This window comes from Oreochromis niloticus, linkage group LG20 (genome assembly GCF_001858045.2).
Source record: "Oreochromis niloticus isolate F11D_XX linkage group LG20, O_niloticus_UMD_NMBU, whole genome shotgun sequence".
Taxonomy (NCBI): domain Eukaryota; kingdom Metazoa; phylum Chordata; class Actinopteri; order Cichliformes; family Cichlidae; genus Oreochromis; species Oreochromis niloticus.
Window position 1 is genome coordinate 11,845,962 of NC_031984.2, and position 20,602 is coordinate 11,866,563.

At 37.1% G+C, this 20,602-nt stretch overlaps 1 protein-coding gene across 1 annotated transcript; it reads right to left on the reverse strand.

Annotated features, from left to right (window-relative positions):
- Window positions 1-371: 371 nt before the first annotated feature.
- On the reverse strand, window positions 372-20,135 carry LOC100701337 (immunoglobulin-like and fibronectin type III domain-containing protein 1). Its single transcript, XM_025901359.1, has 26 exons — window positions 20,063-20,135; window positions 18,734-18,793; window positions 16,438-16,560; window positions 16,148-16,287; window positions 15,947-16,046; window positions 15,645-15,687; window positions 15,339-15,510; window positions 13,886-14,090; window positions 13,223-13,495; window positions 12,846-13,106; window positions 12,285-12,389; window positions 12,024-12,176; window positions 11,692-11,814; window positions 11,422-11,538; window positions 9,601-9,725; window positions 7,669-7,810; window positions 7,242-7,535; window positions 6,712-7,008; window positions 2,681-2,860; window positions 2,422-2,550; window positions 2,009-2,317; window positions 1,687-1,772; window positions 1,391-1,583; window positions 998-1,294; window positions 584-910; window positions 372-486 (listed from the first exon to the last, which is right to left on the reverse strand). The coding sequence occupies exons 1-26, from the start codon at window positions 20,106-20,108 to the stop codon at window positions 482-484; spliced, it is 4,305 nt and encodes a 1,434-aa protein (XP_025757144.1). The 5' UTR covers window positions 20,109-20,135; the 3' UTR covers window positions 372-481.
- Between the last annotated feature and the right edge of the window lie 467 nt (window positions 20,136-20,602).

Sequence of the window (20,602 nt, forward strand, 5' to 3'; positions counted from 1 at the left end):
GCATGGCTCCATGGTGAAGAAATAAAGACATTTTGCCTCACAGTTACTTATCAGGGGATTATATGTGTAATAAATAATACAATAGACATTTCTTTGCACTGCTTTTTGACAAACATTTTGATTGTACCACTGCTGTAGTATTTAAATTCTATGCCTGCAATAAACTATAGCCATTTTTACAAATAACTCTCAAATATTTGTTCAGATGAATAATCAACTGATCTAATATGTGAGGCGTATTCTTCAGGTCACTGGATGAAGGGCTCAAACAAGACTCTTAAATCATGACCAAAAACAAACAGGAAACCTTAAGCTGTGTCACACCATAAACAAATGTAATTTTTTAAAAATGTATTTATTTATTTATTTTATTTCAGTAGCAATTCAGTAAACAAGAGCACAATCTTGCCAATCATCCTGTGCTACACAGCTGATCTTTCAAATAAATGTTGCTCACACAGTACTGGCGTCTTCCATGTCTTCACTCTGTGTGAGAGAAAGAGATACAGATTTATCGACCTTTACTATCCGCCCCCCTCAACTAACCCTCACTGTAAATACAGCCAGTATATTTTCTTCTCACCTCTGACATTAAGGATGGTGGCGCATTCGGCTCGTCCCAAGCTGTTCTCTGCAATGACGCTGTACTCTCCCATGTCTTTGGGACCCACGCGGAGGATTAACATGGTGCAAACTCCACAGGTGTTGGAGATGTAATAGTTGGTATTAGTGTTTAGACTGATGTGATTTCGATACCATGTTATACGAGGTTTGGGGTTTCCTTTCACTGCACAGCTCATATAGCATTCATAACCTTTGGGTGCAGTGTGCAGCTTCAGTGGAACAATGAAGGATGGGGCACACCACAAATCACAGTCCTTTATGGTCGGTACAGTTACTAGAAACTTTTCTATGAAAGAGCAGACACAGTATGATCATTTTTTTTCTTAAAAAGTGACTATTTGGACTTTAAGATTGTTTGAGATGACAAACACACCTTTCTTCTTCTCCACCCCCCAGGTTGGTGACTCAGAGGGTGCAGATATGCCCATGTCATTTTTGGCATAGACCCGGAAATGATATTCCCTTCCATGCATGATATTGCAGACTGTGAACTTGTTATTGAAGAGTCTGTCAGCCACTGTGACCCATGAACGCTTGGTCGAGTCCAGTTTGGACACGGTGTAGTGGAGGCGGTCATCACGCTTCTCATCAGGAGAAGGTTCCCAGATTACTGTCACAGTACCAGGCACATTTTCCTCCAGTTCTACTGGTCCAGGCGGTTTTGGATCATCTGCGAACAGTTTTACTTTCATCAGATCCATCAGCTTTTTTTTTTAGAAAAGATGTTGCAAAAGAAAACAAGTATACAATTGTAGTTTTATTTTACCTGTGACCCTGACTTCTGCACTTAATGTTTCCTGCCCTACGAGATTTTTCACCAAAATGGAGTAGATGCCTGAATCAGAGCGCTCAGAGGAAGGAATCAGCAACTGGGAGGAGCCATCAGAGTTACTGATTGTGATCCGCTTTGTAACTGGCACGTTATCCTTTAGCCAGATAATTGCTGGCCGAGGAGAAGCCTGTTTAAAAAAAGGAAAATCTTTAACATCTTTTATTTCCTCACCACTTTAGTTTTGTGAAACCATGGTTTGCCTGATTATAAAACTGAAATATAATTCTTACCTCAAAATTGACTGTGATCCTGACAGAGTTTCCTGCCCTCACCACAAAGAAACTCTTCATCTTGTTGTTTGTGAATCTTGGCCTCACTGTAGTGGTGACAAAATAAATAAATAAATAAAGGTTTTGTACTATATTGTAATTGATTAGGGTTCTTAATTGGAATGAACAATACTATATAAGCAAAGATAAATCATCACAGACATGTTGTATTCTACCAAGAAAGAGTGATTTTTTTTGTAAAAAGTTTTATTTTCTTCAAAATAATAATTCTTAGCAGTAACTAACCAACAGAATCTGAAATATCTAAGACTTGTTGACATACCTGGTGAGGGCATTGCCAGTACATAGTTGGGCAGCTCCTCGGGCTCACTCTCTCCTCCATCATTAATGGCAATCACTCTTACCCAGTACATGTCCATGGATTTCAGGCCTTTCACACTGAAGGAAGTCATGATGATGGGGGTGCTATTACAGCGGGACCATTCGATGCAATCTGCTTGCCGAATTTCAACAAAATACCCTCTTGCTTCATCCTGTATGCCTGGTTTGTCTTCTGGTTTTGTCCAAGTCAGGACCAAGTGGGTGTAGGAGGTTTCTGTCACCTTAAGGCCTGTAATTTTACCAGGAGGCTCTGGTGTAGTTCAAACATCAGATATTTAGTTTTGACTAAGCGATGGTTGTTAATACATTTTTTTTTTTGTCTTTTGTTTCATGTAGAACAGTTGCAACACTTACTTTTAGGATCTCGTGCAAAAACAAACTCTGAAGGGCTGCTAAATTCACCTGCTCCTGAGAGATTTATGGCAGTAACTCTGAATTCATATTCCATACCTGCAACAACATCCTTCACTGTATATTTCTTTTCTACGAAAGATTTTACATGGAGAAAGACAGAAAGAGAGGGAGGGAGAAAAACAACAGCAAAAAGAGTCCCGTTATGGTCTAATGTCATCAGGTCCATCAGATTAAACTGAGGTAAGTTAAAAATACGCACCTTTTATGAGCTCATCATTGGCATTGACAACAGACCAGAGATTACTTCCCTTCTTTCGTTTCTCCAAAATATAGCCCAAGATACGTGAACCTCCCGTGTTACTTGGAGGAGCCCATGAAAGATTTATACAGTCATCAAAAGCGCTGACCACTTTTGGAGGTGCTGGAGGGCCAGGGAAGGCTGAAAAATGCAGAAACGAAATAGATTGTGCTGGTGATGGTTACAATCAGAAAAAAATAGCTTTTTTTTTGTTACTTGAGACCAAAATGAAGAAGTAGCCTTGAATCAGAGCACTGTAATTTATATTATATATATATTTAGATTCACTTCCTAGAAAAATAAGATAAAAGAATAAGTGCACATATAAACATTAATGTTTTAGCTATGTATTTTCATTTAATTAATAATATCAACATATACTGTGCTGAAATGATTAACATTTAAACTGATAATTGATTAGTTAACACCAGGCTTCACACCTCCTCCAGGGCTAAAAAGGTCCCTTATTTTCGTAATGCAGGATTATATGTATATGATCCTATCTAGGTTTCTCTCTCGGTGGTAAACTGTCCCAAAACCTCCTGGATGTGGACTATAATCCAGATGGATCCAAAAGTTAAGTTGTGCCAAGCCCCATCACTGGTAAAAATTTCATGGAAACCTCATAACTTTTTCAGTAATACCGCTAACAAACAGACACACAAACAGGCAATCTGAGCCAACTACATATCCTCCTAGACGTAAGTAATGGTTAATAATGAAAAGAGTAATTGTTTACTGCGCATCACTTGATTCATTAAGAAAGAAGAATATGCCCAGTAAAGCACAGTAGGGGGCAGTAACGTCGCTTTCCTTCCAGTTGATGCATTTTGAACCATGTTTTGGACACGCCACAGAGAGGCAGAGCAGATCTCAATAATGACGTTTGCTGCTTAGATTAGCTGCATCAGTTTCAGGGTCCTGTTAGCTCGTTGTTACACTGTAGGGGAAGAGTCATTATTGTTATCAGTGGTAACACCTGCGTTTTCCAGGCTGCTCTGACGGAAAACAACCCTCCATTCCAGGTACACAGGGAGAGAAATTCACCGGTGAAATTTGTTGTTGCTGGTTATATGTACCCGTGCCTGTATTTTCTATAATTAACTATAAAATCATCAAGCTATTTATGCCACTAAATTATTCCACTAGTATAAAACACTTCAGAGTCTTTTTAGGACCGGAAACTGATAAAACAGCTGCTTGTTTAAGATAAGATAAGATGGCCTTTATTAGTCCCACAGGTGGGAAATTTGTTTTGTTACAGCAAAAGTGCAAAGTTATGTAGCAGAAATTAGAAAACACTGGAATGCAATAAAATAAAATAAAAGTAGCCATCTGTTTTAAGCTATAGCCTAAGCCATAACTTCATGTGTCATTAACCTTCCTGTATGAAATACACAAAAAAAGGCGAGCTTAAGTCCAGAGGTGGGAGTAAAGAAGAACAAATACTTCGTTACTGTACTTAAGTACAATTTTCAGGTATCTGTACTTTACTTGAGTAGTTTTTTTTTTCACTTTAACTCCCTACATTTGTTTTTAAAGTATATGTACTTTTTACTCCTTACATTTTCAAAACAGGCTCGTTACTTTTGTTTGAAAGCATTTGGGTCGAGTTATTATTTCGAAAAAACATCAAACCGATTTGAGCCTAAACAGAAACCCATCACAGAAACCCATCACTGGCAGTCCTGTTTGTTTAATAATCACCAGAGGATGTCGCGTAAAAAGAGATGACGTGTGCCAAAGTCAGGATGTTTTTCTTTCTTTTTTGTGTGCGACAACACCGGAACTACTGCAGGTGTCCGTAAGTTGCGGTTCTTCTGCATCTAACTAGCCCTGCAGAAGACCAGCGAGCATAGAGGGAGTGACTTTTTAAAAAAAGTGGCAGGTAATTTCAAATGCAGCGTTCCTGTAAGCTAAGCAAACACACAAACTGTTTGTGTGCAGTTTAGCAACAAAGTGTGTCGCCTGCTAAAGGTCCGGCTGCTGTATTTCACAGGGAGAGAAAAGAAAGAGAGCTAACTTCCCTCAGAGATGGAGAAAGATAAGAAAGACAGGACAGGAGAGGAAGAAGAGAGGTTAGATTAAAGGTAAGGACTGCTCAGTGGTATTGTATAAACTGGAAATGTAAAGCTTACATTTAAGTCATGTTTTTATATCAGATATTTGGGTCTGTACATGGGACATTCTTTTTTTCATATTGTGAAACATGCTACAAATCAAATTGAGACAAACTAAATGTTATTTTAAAGGTTGCATAAAAATACTTTGCAGTGTAGTGGATTTAAAGTAAGGAACAGTGTGTGACTGGTGCACAATGGTTGTGGTTTTATGGTCAGAGTAAGGTTAGATCAAGTATAGCAGAGAAGTGTAGATGAGATTCATTCACCAAATTCCACCTTCATACCAACTTTATAGCATCTAGAAAAAAGACAGCATAGACAGTGTACTGTCAGTGGAGAGGAGCGGTAGGGAACTCCAGGCCTCGAGAGTCGGTGTCCTGCAGGTTTTAGAACTCACCTTGGGTCAACACACCTGAATCAAATGATTAGTTCATTACCAGGCTTCTGGAGAACTTCAAGACATGTTGAGGAGGTAATTTAGCCATTTCAATCAGCTGTGTTGGATCAAGGACACATCTAAAACCTGTAGGACACCAGCTCTCGAGGCCTGGAGTTCCCTACCCCTGGTGTAGAGGGTGGAAATCAGCCAGGACAACTCATGAAACATCTGCTGACATCTGGTTGAATTTAGTTGTATAAATCCACACAGAGTAGCAAGTCAGCCGATCACAACCTGCATATTAAGAAAATCTACTGGAACTCTCAATAGAAATTATTGTGAGTTATGATTCTTTTCTCCACAATGAGCCATTACAGCCAATTTTAAGGTTCCCACAACTGTGGAATCCCTCTGTGTACAGTGGGAAGTGTACACATTTAACTGTTTAGAGGCAAAGTCACTGTCTACAATGTAGGAAACGTTTTTTTTTTATTCGGATTCAAGCTGAGTATAATTAGAATTTAAAAAAGACTAAAGTTTGTATTCCCATCTAGTAATATTATTTTATCATTAAGTTAATATAGCACAATATTCAGTTAGCTTTGCACAAAAATAGAAACATCCAACAAAGAGCTACTTTTTACTTTCTTACTGTTTGTAAGAAAGAGATTGTAGAAAACACAGAGTGGTGTTCATATTTTTGGGTTCAGCTGTGAGAAATAATTAACTACCTAATAAATTAGTTTAGTGAGGAAAAACACAACAAAACAGCAGGTTTTTAAAAGGGAAAATTATTTAATATGATATGAATTTCTCTTTGCTTATCTGCAAAAGGACTTGTAGACTTGCTGGTTATGTGGCTACACTCCCAGGATCATTTTTTATAAATTAAAAAAAAAAGCTTAGTTTTAACAGCTGGTGAGAATAACTGGATTCAGGTGAGGACCATTTCAGGCTTGTCAAAAATGACAAGTCTAGCTGGTATTTCTGCAAAGCTGTACAGACAGATGGTCCAGAGGGACACTTTGAAGTATTTTTCAAGCAGATCTGCAAACAGTAAGTACTTTGTTTACATTATGTTGTGCAGTGGTTTGTGTGTGTTATGTTTTAGCTGTGTGCTATAAGAGAGAGAATGCTTGTTTTAACCGTTTTATAGTTACCCACTGTGTAGTCTACCCACCTTGTAGCTTATGTGCCATCATCACATCTACACTGTAAATATCTTACAAGTAAATTGATTGGGAGATCACATTTGGCTTTTAACTGTATGTCAGTAACCTGAAATTTTGACTGGCAGATTTTTAAACCTTTTTGAAAACTGGTGACAGTGAGCAGTCACAAGGTACAAGGTCGTCTATTTGTCATTTCATAATGAAAAGCTTCCTTTTCTGTTGAAGTCAAATGAATCCCAAAATAAAAATCAATATATGCAGTTTGCATTCTGTTATTTCTGTGTGATTGCGCTTGGTGAATTGGTCAGCTTTGCTTACCAAGTGTTCCAGCTTGCATTTCGTCAGTTTCCATAACTTCGCTTGTGCCTTCTGCAGTCACTGCTCGGATGCGATAACAGTATTTCCGCCCACGCTCTACGCCTGTGTCTCGGTAACTGGGCACACCTGGTATTTCCCCTATTTTCTTCCAGGTGTTTCGCCCCACTTGCTGACGCTCCATTATGTAGTTAATCACTGGGGAGCCGCCATCATCCTTTGGAGGGCGCCATCTAAATTCAATACATGTAGCTGAGCTCTCTGTTACCTCTGCAGGACCCAGAGGTGGGGTTGGTTTGTCTAAAAAAGCAATAAAGTTTTATAGAATATGGAAATACATTTCCTATTTATATGTGAAGGAGTGACGTGAATGCAGTGATGGTATTTACATAGACTAATAATTATAGGATGTTTTAACAGAAAAAAAAGCTTTCAATTTTCAAATGCATTGTCAAATATACTATGAAGGTATGAGGGGGTGGAGATTTTTAGATTTTTCTGTTCAGTTTCTGCATTGTCCATAATTCACTCACCAAGCACAATAAGCTGTGAGAGTGCCTCAGTGAAGCCGTGTTCATTTTTTAGCTTGATCTTGATCTCTCCTGTGTCCTTCCTCTGGCATCTGCTCAGAAGCAACCGGCTGTGGCTTGCAGATTTTTCTATCCTTGTATTGTTGTCATCTTGGAGCTCTTCTCCTTCTCTGAACCATTGAATCTTTATGGGTTTGTGTCCAAGAAAATGCAATTTGAAGATGGCATTGTGCCCCACTTTAACTGTCTTTGGCTCAGTAAAAGCACTGAGGTCTTCAAGGTCAACCCTGGGAGGATCTAAAGACGTTTTTAGGAGTTGGAGAAGTATTATGTTATCCGTGATCTACTTCAACATTTCTTTATTAGTATGCCTGTACATTTTCCATTTACAGTTTGCAAAATGTCATGGTTTAATGAGCAGTTCTCAAACCTTTGACAGTTATCATTGCCTCTGTTTTACGGCCATCTGCCTCAAAACGGTATTTTCCAGAGTGCTCTTCCGTGCACTTGCTTATGACCAATTTATGAATCGGCCCATCTTTAGTTATTGAGAAATTTTCATCTGGGAATATCTGATAGGAAAAAGAGCAAACAGTTAAAAGTAAAGAAATAAAGCAAAACCTGTTAAAAATTAGGTTTTCAAAGGGGGCTTCTTGTCCAGCTGTGTGTGTCTCCCACATGGGCCCAAAGTACTTGAACACTGGCAAAAGATTTGAAGTAAATTAAAGATGAACAGCTGTTCTGTGAAACCGGTGATGATTTTCAGGCATCAGTAAGGACACTCTTTATTTTTTAAATGTCAGTTTTGGGCTTTTAAAAAATTTAAAATACATCAATAAGGAATCAAAAGATAGCGAGGAATGACAGAGTGCTACATACAGTTAGGTCCATGAGAATTTGGACACTGACAGTGTTTGTAATTTTGCCTCTGTACACTACCATAGTAGATTTTAAATCAAGATGTAATTTAAGTAGAGACTTCCACCAATAATTTAAGAGGTTCAGCAAAATGTTGCATTGTGTTTCGGAATTACTGTTTTTATATATAGTCAGCTTATTTCAGATACTCAAAATTAACTAACACAGGTAAAAATATAAGAATAGTTGGATAAATATCCTATCCTATCCTGAAGTCTAGAGGGATATCAAAAAAAGCTGTGTTTGCTATCTAAACTCTTTTAGATGTTTTCAGTCTTATCTGGCTTTCTTGTTCTTCAGCGTAACCAGTGGTTTGCACCTTGTTGTGAACCCTCTGTATTTGCATTCGTGAAGGCGTCTCTTGACTGTAGACTTTGGCTACAGACCAGAATGATACGTCTACCTTCTTGAGTGTTCCTGACTTGGCTAGATGTTCATAACCGGGAAAATATTTCTCCAAAAGTCAACTTTAGTTGTCTTCTCTGGTCTTTCAGACCTTTTGGTGTTGTGGACCTGGCCAGTGCTTTGATTCTTTTTAAGAATGCACCAGATTAGGCTACAGCTAAACCTGAACACCTGTCAAATTAAAGTTTAACACTTGAAATCAACTCCAGATCTTTCATATGCTTAATTTGTCACAGAAAATGAAGGAACAAGCCCCATCTGGCTATGAAACCGCTTGTTGGTGAATTGTCCAAATATCTTCAAGCCTCTAAAAAAGCTATAGACTAATGCAAAGCTAAAAGTCTGCACTTCAATTACATCTTGATTGTTGGATTTTAAAACCACTCTGGTGGTGTACAAACTTTAACAAAACTGTGTGTCATGATCCAAGTGTGTGGCAAACAGACGGCTGACCCAGAGTGCAGGACATGACAGACGAACATAAACTCAAAAACCCGTTTTTATTTATGAGAAAACGAAAGCAAAAACAGAAACTGAGAAAGATTGGAACAAACTGACTAACAAAATGCTGCACAGACTGACTGATAAACAGGCGCATGGAAACTCACACACTATGAGGAGGTATGCAACAAAGAGCAGAGTGAGACAAAACTGACTTCATTCAGGAGATACGAAGACAGAGACAAGACTAGAACAGAAGGGGAACTAACAGGGACGAACAAGAACCAAGAACTAGAAATATAAATATAAACTCAGAGGCTCTTAAGAATCTGAACACAAGGACAGTATCTCATAATTCTAAAGAACTGAAGTCCCAGGACAATGACACTGTTTGCCAAAAAATGTAACTGTCCAAATACATATGACCCCCTAATGCTACTTTTTAAAAAATGTATTTATTTTGTTGCTGTTTTCTTTTTTTCTCAGTTATGAATTCGTTAGGCATGGTATGAAAATTGTCACAGTAACTTGGGTGTGTGGGTGAACACAGAACTGTACCAGAACAGAAATATAATGTGTATATGTTTGTTTGACTAACCTGTTTGCCATCTCTGAACCAGGCTCCCTCACAGTCTTCAGCGCTAAGCTTACATGTTAACTCAGCGATCTCATTGATGATCGCACTGACATCAGTCAAACCACAGATGAACTGAACCCCTGGATCTAAGAACAGTTAAAATGATTATTTATCAGTAATAATTTTGATGTTGCAATATTTTGTTTCAATGTAACTGGTCCAATTTAAACCTTTAAACCGTCCTGTGTAATTTTTTTTAACCTTGTTAAATTAGTGTTCTTTTGGTAAAAGAAATTTGTCTTTCCTGTTTCTGGCCAGATACAGATCTGTTACATAAAAAAGTTAAAATGACTAAACAATTGATCTAATTTATTGGTGTAGTTTTACTCCCACGTAAACTTCCTGCTGTGAGAATACAGCGTAATATCTTGGACACAGAGAAAACTCCAGTATAAGCAATATTTTTAGCTTCTTACTAAATAATGCAAGCCTATTACTGCCCCTTTTTTTTTTACCTCTGCCTAGGAGGTTGTGTTTTTATGTGCGTGAGTACCGTTCTTTCTGTCATGGTGTATATTGTCAACATACTGTCAACATAAGGGCCATATAAAGATTTAAAATATCATGTCACATTTAAACTCTTGACTTCCGCTTCAAGGTCAATAGACTGATGTAAAGTGCAAACTGAGGATATCTTCCAAAATGTTATTTTTACTGCATTACAAACTTCTTAAAGTAGATTTAAAAACAACAAAGAAAACTAAATGACTATATACGAAATACAGTCATATTGCAATAAAAGCAAATACTGATCAGAGAGTAAGCTGCCTTGGCAGAGTGGAGTGCTTCTTGTTATTTAATATATCGATATACTGCCATCTAAGAGAGAGATTTTCATAGTCTTGTTTATAAAGTGTTTTTGCGTCACACAGAGCTTTTCTTAGTAAAATGGTGCCAGTGTTACTGTTTCTTCATTGCATTCTTCATAGACTGGGCTCTAGCTTTTTGAGTTCCAATTGATCCAAATATTGGATTCATACATAGTACTGCTAACAATGAATATCTAGAAGTCTGAGTTTTTCTTCAGAAGTGGATGGAAATGGAAATAAAAGCAGAAATAAATAAGGAGATTACATATTGCACTGAAAGAGTGTCACAAACTGAGATACAAGTATCTCAGTTAGATGCCTTTTCTCTGCAAATTAAAGATATCAGTTCCAGAGATGAGGAATAAAACTTTGTTGGATAAACTACTTGAGTTGGAGATAAGACTAAATATTAACTACCTGAAGTGAATAAACTTGAGAGAAGAGGTTGAAGGATCAGAGTCATGATCAGAGTCAAGTCTTATGTTGGAAAATGCTTAAGGTTGACAGCCAAATTGTTCCGAAGAGGGATAATACTGTCCCATAGATTATGAAGTGTGACACCAGTCAATACACTTTAATGGATTTTGGATATTGGTAGATGAACTAAATTATCAATGCAAAATCTTACAACAACAGGTCTTTTCTATCTGTAGATCATTTTAGTTTAGTTTGAGTTTAGTTTAATATAATAGTTTTATTTTGTTTTATTTTCCATCCACAAATGAATATCTAAAACTTTAATGTTTCTATCACTATCTATCAACAAGTGCAGAATGTTGTTCAGGTATGTTTATGCAGGTAAAGGTAGTCATGTCTGTGTTAATAAGACAGAAATAAAGTGGAATAATTCAGCTAATTGAATTTTACATGTTTAAGTGTTAATCAGTTTAGTTAAACAGATAATTGATTTAAAAAACATCAAACAACAAAAAAAATCCTTCTGGTTTAGAAGAATTTTTTGTCTCCAACTTACCAATCACCAAATCTTCGATCGAAGGGGCGTGTCTTTTACGCCTCATATGTGTTGAAGATTCAGTCCCATCCTCAGTCTCGTCACACCTAATGTCGTCTTTCAGACATGCACTTTCACCTTTGAAATAAAAGTCTTCTATCAGTTCAAAATCATACCATATATGGTTTTGAGCAAAACATATATCCAGGAATATATCCTTGAATTTCCTCATGGAGGAAACTGAATCATAAAAATTCCCCGTGCAGTACTGCACTAATTGTGCTTCCTTACCATCGAGTGCATCCTTTGGCTTTTGGTCTTGCTTTGGAGAAATTGTGTGCTTGTCCTGGTCAGTAGCGTCTTCATCCTCATCATAGCCACTTGATTCGTTTTCACTTGCTAGTTCGTTTGGATCTGTGTCAGGTATTACATGCACAACTTTATCCAGTGAATTTTTAAGTTTTGAACTCTGCTGCATTTTATTTGACAAATTTAATTGAAAAAAGTGCAAAGGGACATCTTTCTAATTTTTTACACTATTGAAGATAAAGCTTCTATGCTAGCTGTGTCATGTGGAGCATTGACAGCATCTGTGCATCTTCATGCAGTCATTCAGTCCTTACCAGATGTTTGTTGTTTCCACTGGACTTTCTTTCCTTTTATTTCTTTTTTGACAGACCCAGTGGAGTTATTGTTTCTATCAGATTCACCCAGCTCATGTTGACTAGTGGTAAGCATTTGAGACTGGTCTGCATCCATAAATTTGTCAGTTGACTCTGGACAGACACAAACAGGATTAAAGGTCAAAATATTTATTTACATACTTAGACTTTTCTGTCTATAACAAGGGAATGGACACACATACTGCTTTGTATGTTTCTTACCAATTACTCTAGCTTCTGAGTCATGACTTTGCTTTAGGTATCTTGATTTAGTTGCATGTCCAGTGAAGTTCTTAGTCTCCTCAGAATGATCTTCTTGATTTTCACCTACCAGTTAGAAATAAAAGATGGTGATTTTTACAGTTGAAAGTCTTTTAAAAATATTTGTTTTTAAAAGAAGATTTATTTAATTTCCTGCCTGCACCAATACCAGTAAGCAACTATGTCATACTTAATGCCACTGAAAAATAAAAGATGGCTCATAGTTGGGTAAACCAAGTATTAGCCAGCCATGACACAAGTTAATCCACTTCATTAATCTTTTGAAATAAGTAGCAGCAAGCATGCATGTTTTATTATCAACACAGTTTTAGCCATGCTGGCTGTTCACTGCAGTGCTGGTAGTAGAAACGGTAAGACGTGAAGGGTGAGACAGAATGTGGGACTGATAGGATTGATAGGACAGTTTAATGGAGTGAACTTTAAGGAGATAATAGATTTTGTTGAGTTTTTGCTCCAAAGGACAGACAGGGTACTGGCAGAGTCAGAGATACATGGTTTTACCTGGTTCAGTGACTTTACTCTGTTTTCCACCTGTGCTTAAGATTAAAGTCAGTTCTTCTAATGCCAGTTCTTCTAAAGATAGTTTGTCGGTTATATGTCCTGCTCCGTATTTTGCATTTACTGCTGCCAAGAGCTTCTCCATCTCCCCCTGTATTTTTAGTTGCTGCTCTTTGGCAACTTTCTCAATGTCAGTCCGTGCTCCACGAGCCACAGTAGTTTTACGGGGTTTCCTCTCACCACCTGGTGCAGGATTACTGTCAGCTTAAAAGTTATAAAGTACAACATCATTAGTTATCTAATAATAATAGTAATAATAATAATGATGATGATGATAATATAAAAATAGCAATGGTTAAGGTAACGGTATACAGTGATACCTTCCACAACCAACCAGGCATTGCAGGATATATTGCCAACCACAGCGGAATAGATGCCTTTGTCCAGCATCTGGCAGTCCTTGATGAGGAGCCTATGGATGAGTTTGTGGTCTGACATAGTTAAACTATATTTTTCTCCATCCTCCAGGATGTTGCCTTTGCCCATCCATGTGATGTTAGGTAGTGGGTGTGTCAGGACACACTCAAACAAAGCATCCTCCCTTTCTTCGGCTTTAATCTCTTGAATTTTGATCACAAAGTCGACTTTGGAAACTGCAAAAAAGTAAAATATTACATCATGTGATTTTCTTTTTGATATAATGTATGTATCATCAGTATTGGTCATCTTCTATTCAATTAGAGAATGTAGAGGACATAGTATACTTAGTACTGGAACAGCAAGACTAATTATTTGGACATAATTGTGTGCTTCAGTACATTCAGTGTCGGCTGTTAAAGTTATGTTACTGGATAAATATAAGGGCTAGTGTCTGCTTATGGGCTAGTCGGTAAATTTTTACAAGCTTTAGCATATAGTATATGCACATTATTTTATTTAAAGTTGAATGTAGAACAAAAACAATATGCAACTGTCCAAATGCTGACATCAAATGATGACATCATCAGTTTCCAGGCCTAGCCATAGCTGGTTTTAAAACCTACATTTAAACTCTGCAGGGAGTTTGAACTTTTCAGGATCCATCTGAGGCAGCCCTGCATTTCGAAGGTTGGCCTCTTGAATATCCGCCTTACAAAGCTCCATGTCCTTTTGCATCAGCCCATTAATAGAGAAATTCTTTGTCCTTCCAACACTCTTTAGACTGTGTTTCTCTGTTCCATTTTCATCATAGGGAATTATATCATCCTGCTAGGTACACAGAAAAAAAAGAACCTTCATGGCATGATGAATAGCAATATGGTATAACGATATGACTTCTATAAAAATTGTAAAGTATACTGTGCTGGAAGCACTCTTTCATCAAGGGTTATGGAACTTTATGATTGCATGTATTATGCGTTTTTAATGAAAGTCAAAATTATCAACATTTTTCAGTTGTTGTTTTGAAATCACAGCTTCAGCGTATTTCTGATCCATTCACTGCTTTGTATAATTTGTATCACCAAATTGATCTCTCTGACCTGGACTGTTGGTTACTATTTTAGGAAATTTATACAAGCATTTATTTTTTTTATCTGTTTACTTTTTTGGTCCTAAATGAAGAGATCTCAGAAGTGAAAGGAATGCAGTTAATAATATGAACAATTAAAAAGATGAGATATGCCTATGGCTAAATGTATACACTCACTTTATTAGGCAATGATGTTTGGCCCTTGGTTAATGCAAAGTTTAACAATAGAAAATTGGAAAAAGGTTACTTCTTCTGATGAGTCTCAGTTTCTGCTGCAGCATTCGGATAGGATCAGAATTTGAAAGCATGGTGTAATGGTGTGAAGGGGGCATTTTCTTGGTGTACTTTGGGGCTCTTAGTACAAATGAGCCATTCTTTAAATGCTACAACCTACCACGTCCATACCTTTATGACTGCAGTTTACCACTCTTTTAACATCTGTTTCTAGCAGGATAACATGCTTTGTCAGAAAGCACGGATCATCTCAGCCTGGTTTCTTGAACATGACAGTGAATTCACTTTACTCACATGGCCTCCAAAGTCACCTGATGTCAATCCAATAGACAACCTTTGGGATGTGGTGGAATGGGAGATTTGTTTCATGGGTGTGCAGCCCCAAAAAATGTGCAGCAACTCCAGTGCTATATAATCTCTGAGGAATGTCTGCAGCATGGTGTTGATTCTATGTCATGAATAATTCAGAAGGTACAATGGGCTCCAACCTGATACTAGTAAGGTACCTAATAAAGTGGCTATTGAGTGTAGTTAATAGTTATTCTGCTGATGTCATATTTGCATTTGACATATCCACATATTGTTGCAATGCACAGTATGAGCTTGGTGAATATTCAGAAAGAATGCTTCATCAGCAGCTGAGTCAAATAATAATTGCACTCCATGACTGACATATCAAGAATTTACTTATTAATTCTGAGTTTTAGAGATTAAGATATCGTATCCAGTGTGAGAGTTGGGTGTTTTTATACCTTCCTCTTATTTTGTGATCTCTCCTTCTTCTTTTCGTCCAGTTTCTTGAGAATCGAATGTAAGTCTTTAACACCAAATTCTGAACAGATGCGCTCATAGTCGTTCCTGTCAGCTTTTAACATAACATCCCAGAACCTTTCATCAGATTCTCCATCTGCTCTCTCTACTTTACTGAAGATAACAGGAAAATATTAAATGTAATGTATTCAACTGTCAGAAAAAGGATCAGTAAGTAAATTAATCCTTACATACTCTTGCAGAAATGTCCTCTTTTAAAAAGTATTTTAATAGGTTACAGTTCTTACCTCTTCTTCAGCAGTTTTCTGAAATCTGCTGGATTTGTTGAAGCTGAAAACAGCAAATGAAATTCAAGTTTTATTTAGATAAATACCAGTTTAAATACACATTGAGTCCTATATCATTTTTGTAATAAAAAAAATAACAGAACTAGGCCCTTAGACCTACAGTGTCTTTTATTTTAAGCTTAAATAATAAGAAATAGTAAAATCTACAAGAGCACTCTGCCAATAGAAAAACTGTCCCAAATGCACAATAAAGAAAGAAAGTACAGAATCATCTTAAAAAGTATTTAATGGGCAAGTCTTACCCTCAGTCACAGTTAATGTTGTTGTGCAGACAGCTTTTCCATATTCGTTTGCAGCAAAGCATTTGTATGTATCTGTTTCTGCAACAGACACTTTGTGAATCTGGAAATATTCATTTATGTGTCAGTTCATTTATGTCAAAAAGTAATAGTATCAGTACTAAGTACTTCAAGATCTTAATGTGGAATAATTTATTCACTCACCTCTAATATATGCTCCCCAGTTGATTCATCATATTTAGTCTGAAATCTTTCCTTATCTGAAAGAGTTCCCTTAGCTCTTCTCCATGACACATCTGGTTTTGGATCCCCTGTCACCACAGCCTTGAAAGCAGCTAATTTTCCTAAAAGACATGTTTAGGAGTCTTTTATAAGCTTCACTTCTAAAATTTGAGTTCCATTTCATAATGTGAAAGATATTGCTGAAACCAAAGCAATAATATCTTTCACTAATGCATCAGTGTTAATGGTCAGGTATAATTTAAAGAACCCACCTTTCTCAATAGTTACTGCCATTGGTTTACACTGGAAATCTGGGGTGCTTTTTCCCTCTGGCATGTTTGCTAAATACTGCGTGATCATCACTCCAGAGGTCTTAGATCTCCTCCGAATAGCAGCTAAACAAAATGGGGGGGAAAAGAAAAAAAGACAAGAAAGTAACAGAGTTAATCATGAGAATTAATCATGGGAGTTTGCTGATTTTGATTGAACTAAACAGATTTCTTTTTTGCTACCAGCAGATGTCAGAAATGTCAAACATTTTCCCAGTGACAATTAGTGTCTTGACAGCAACAGTAACTTTGCACATGGAAAGTACTGTGCACAAATCTTACTGCTTTTGATTCCAGGTTTAGTTGTCAGTTTTCCTAAGTTATACCAGCTCTAGTAGCACGTAGGCTAATCAATTTATGTTCCTAAATTTTGGAGAATAGTACAAAATCTTGTCCGTCGGTTATGGTTCACGGTAACATCTATCACTTGGAAAAGAACATGATTCTGTCATTGGATAGGATAATGTTTCTTTTGTATATCTTACATGTATATTGTTTTATAATGGTACTTTACATGGTAATTAGGACGAAAAAAAGCCTTCAAAATACCAGTTTCACAACGATGAAGGCAATGTCCATACCTATTTTTCTTTTCTTTAATATGACTAACACTCCAAAATTCAAATATCTTACATGTAGAATTGCCCTCGCTCTTCATTTTATTAGGTAAACCTTTTAAGCTCTAGCATGGACCCTCTTTTGCTTTCAAAAGTGACTTAATTCTTTGTGACATAGATTAAACAAGATGCTGTAAACATTCCTCTTAGATCTATAATGATGTGATAACGTCACACAATTGCTGCAAATTCTTTGACTGAACATCCATGATGTGAATCTTCCATTCGACCATATCCCAGAGTTCCTCTTTTGGATTGAGATCTGGTGACTGTGGAGGCCATTTGAGTACAACTCATTGTCATTTTCAAGAAATCAGTTTGAGATGACTTGAGCTTTGTGACATGGTGCATTATCCTGCTAGAGGCTGGAGGCTGTGGGATTGTCATGGTCGGCAAGAATTCTCAGATTGGCTGTGGCCTTTAAACAATGCTCAGTTGATACTAAAGGGCCCACAGTGTGCCAAGAAAATGTCCTCCACAGCACAATACAATACCGTCCGAGTCTCATCAGAGAAAGCTAGTCTTCAGCTGTCCCATGTTGATGAGCCAGTCCGATTTGTAGCCTCAGTTTCTTGTTCTTAGCTGACAGGAGTTTCACCCAATGTAGCCCTCTTGCTGCTGTAGCCCATCTGCTTTAAGGTGCAATGGTTTGTGCCTTCAGAGATATTCTTCTACATACCTTAGTTGTAACAAGTGGTAAGTTGAGTTATGGCTTGAAGCAGTCTAGCCATTCTCCTTTCACCTCTGGCATCAACAAAGCATTTTCACCGAAAGAACTGCTGCTCACTGGATATTTTCTTTTTCAGACTATTCTCTGTAAACCATATACAACCCTGGCTGTGTGGAGAAAATCCCAGTAGCTCATCAATTTCTGAAATACTCAGACCAGTCTTTTCTTCCTCATTCCAATGCTTGGTTTATGAAGTGACCATATCTACATGCCAATTGCATTGAGTTGCTGCCATGTGATTGACTGATTAGATATTTGCATGAACAAGCAGTTGGAAAAGTGTACCTAACAAATTGGCTGATGAGTGTATATAACATTCAGAAAAGCTTGATATACGGAATGTTTGGCAATTTAAATATAAAATAGTGACCCAGACAATTTATTGTCAAAAAAAATGTGCAGTGTGAATCTCTTCACAATCAAATGTCAGCTTCAGCTCACATTCTGTAGACTATGGACTAATTCACTCAGTCATTTAAAAATCAGGCCATGAATTACACTCTGTGATCCTCTGCCTCCCTGCTTGGCAGCTGAACATTTCTTTATCAGGTTTTGAATGTTCAAAGATAGAGGATCACACAGGAGTCAGTAAAGAACAACATTAATCCAGGGATTAATGATTATTATGACAAGGACAGAAATAGGAGAGCTGCCACCCAATCAAACATGTCACTGCTTTGACAAGGTAGTGTTTCAGGTTATCAATACAAGGGTAAAACCGGTCACAAACAGACACAGCATTCAGCAATGCCTAATGTATTATTCATTGTTTTTTCCATTATTCAGCATAATGGCTCTTTCTCAGTATTGTGTTGATACAGCACTCCAGTGCATTGCAACCTCAAAAAACAGTAAGTTTGTCCGACAGAAAATAAAACAGTGCTCATTTCACCTGTCTTGTTTCCAGACACCTCATTAAAACGCTGAATATATTGATGAACAAGGGAGAAACCTGGGTGAAAAGAAATTACATTAGATCAGTCTCAAATACATGAGGGAATGCTGGTTTATGCTTGTAGGACAGTAGGTGGTATACATATGAAATTGAGTAAAAAGGAGCTGAAGACATAGTAAGGCATAATGTGGAAAAGGAAAACTCTTAAAGGCTTGAATAAAGCTCTAAGAGAGTTACAGTAAAAGGCTGCAGACAGGCGACTTTAATCCAGGGATGTTTTTTTCTCATCCTCAGTTTGAAGCCTTAGGGAACAGACTTTTAGTTAACTGGCTAAATGTCTGTTAGTTAAGAAAACTCACAAATTCTTAGTTCATTTTATACCTTCATGGAGAAACTGCTCTGTGTATCTTGTGGGTAGTTTCAGTGTTTTCATGTTTGCAAGAAAGTTGTGAACACAACATCGACATATTATTTAAGTTTTGTTTCTTGCCACCTGAAAATCCAATAATGGCTTTCCTTCAGTTCTCTTTCTGTTCTCTACCAACTCCTGAGGGAAATATCTGGCTCTTTAGCTGCTAAATGTTCCACTATGTTCACCACCTATTCACTGATTGTGTCTGTCTGTTATTTGGTGCTAAGCAGGGCTTGTCCAGGGGTTTTCCTCTAGTTTTTCTATTATTGTCTTGAAGTCTAAGCGTTACTCATTTTGCTTATGAATTTCAAAGTGTTTTTAAAGCCATAAATCTATCAGTAGGTACACCATATGGCGGTTTTCTACCTTCTTAATTGTTTATTTGACTGTAGCAATATGTTATGTTTTGGCAGGATAAGTGACAGCTCATTTCCCACCACTTTTGGTGATTAATTAACTTGTGCACAGTTTGCTATATATGAGACAGTAATTAAGTTTGCCTGTGTCAAAGATTAATGTAGGCTTTTATAACAGATAGTCGGTGCCAAATAGTTTTACCCCAAAGGCCTACTTTATTGTCAAAGTGTTCACTCAGGATATAAAAATACATTTTTTCTTCTATATAATGCTTAAGCTTTTGGAGAATTTTTAATAATACAACACAGCCTTGAATATTCCTGGCTGAAGTGAGGGCCTACATCTGGCAAGGATTAAGCTTGTAAATAATTCAACAAATATTTAATTCTTTAGATACAATAAAGCCATCTCTTACACTTGGAACATTTTATCTATTGCAAAAATAATACCAAGAGAATATGACGGCATATTGTGCCTAATAGTGATTGATATTTCTTTTCTTAAGAAGCATACATGTAATGCAAAACGAAAGAGTAGTAAGAATTGTAGTCCTTTACATTGTCTGTTTCCAGTGGTCCCTGTGCTCTTCCCTCTTTTCCACATTTTGGCAAGTGTTAACTGTCAAAAGGCGACCTAGAAATAGAAAGTGAATATGGTTAATGCAACAGATAACAACGGGAGTACTAGAGTGTTATTTTACATAATCTTTGATTTGATAAGAGAAGATAATCCAGTGCATTTCTTTAAACTCTTGAGCCTAAACACATTATATTAAGGGGTACTGTAGGGAAAATACCCAGTTAACATTTTCTAGGCTTTGCTTTACAAGTGATGACAGCTTATGTTATGAGGAAGATGATGCTTTTGCATATATTATAAAAGCACACAAAAAACCAGACCAAACAAACAAAAAAAGAAAACAAACAAATATTGAAAACCATCTCTCTGATCCACTGTTCTTCAGTAGAAACCTAATACTCCTCTGGAGGGCATCCTGTAAATACCCAACTTGTTTAGCTTCTGTCACTTCATAAACTGAAATCCACTTGGATATAATAAAGATGTGAAGGTTAACCTGTGGTCAGGATGTAGCTTTG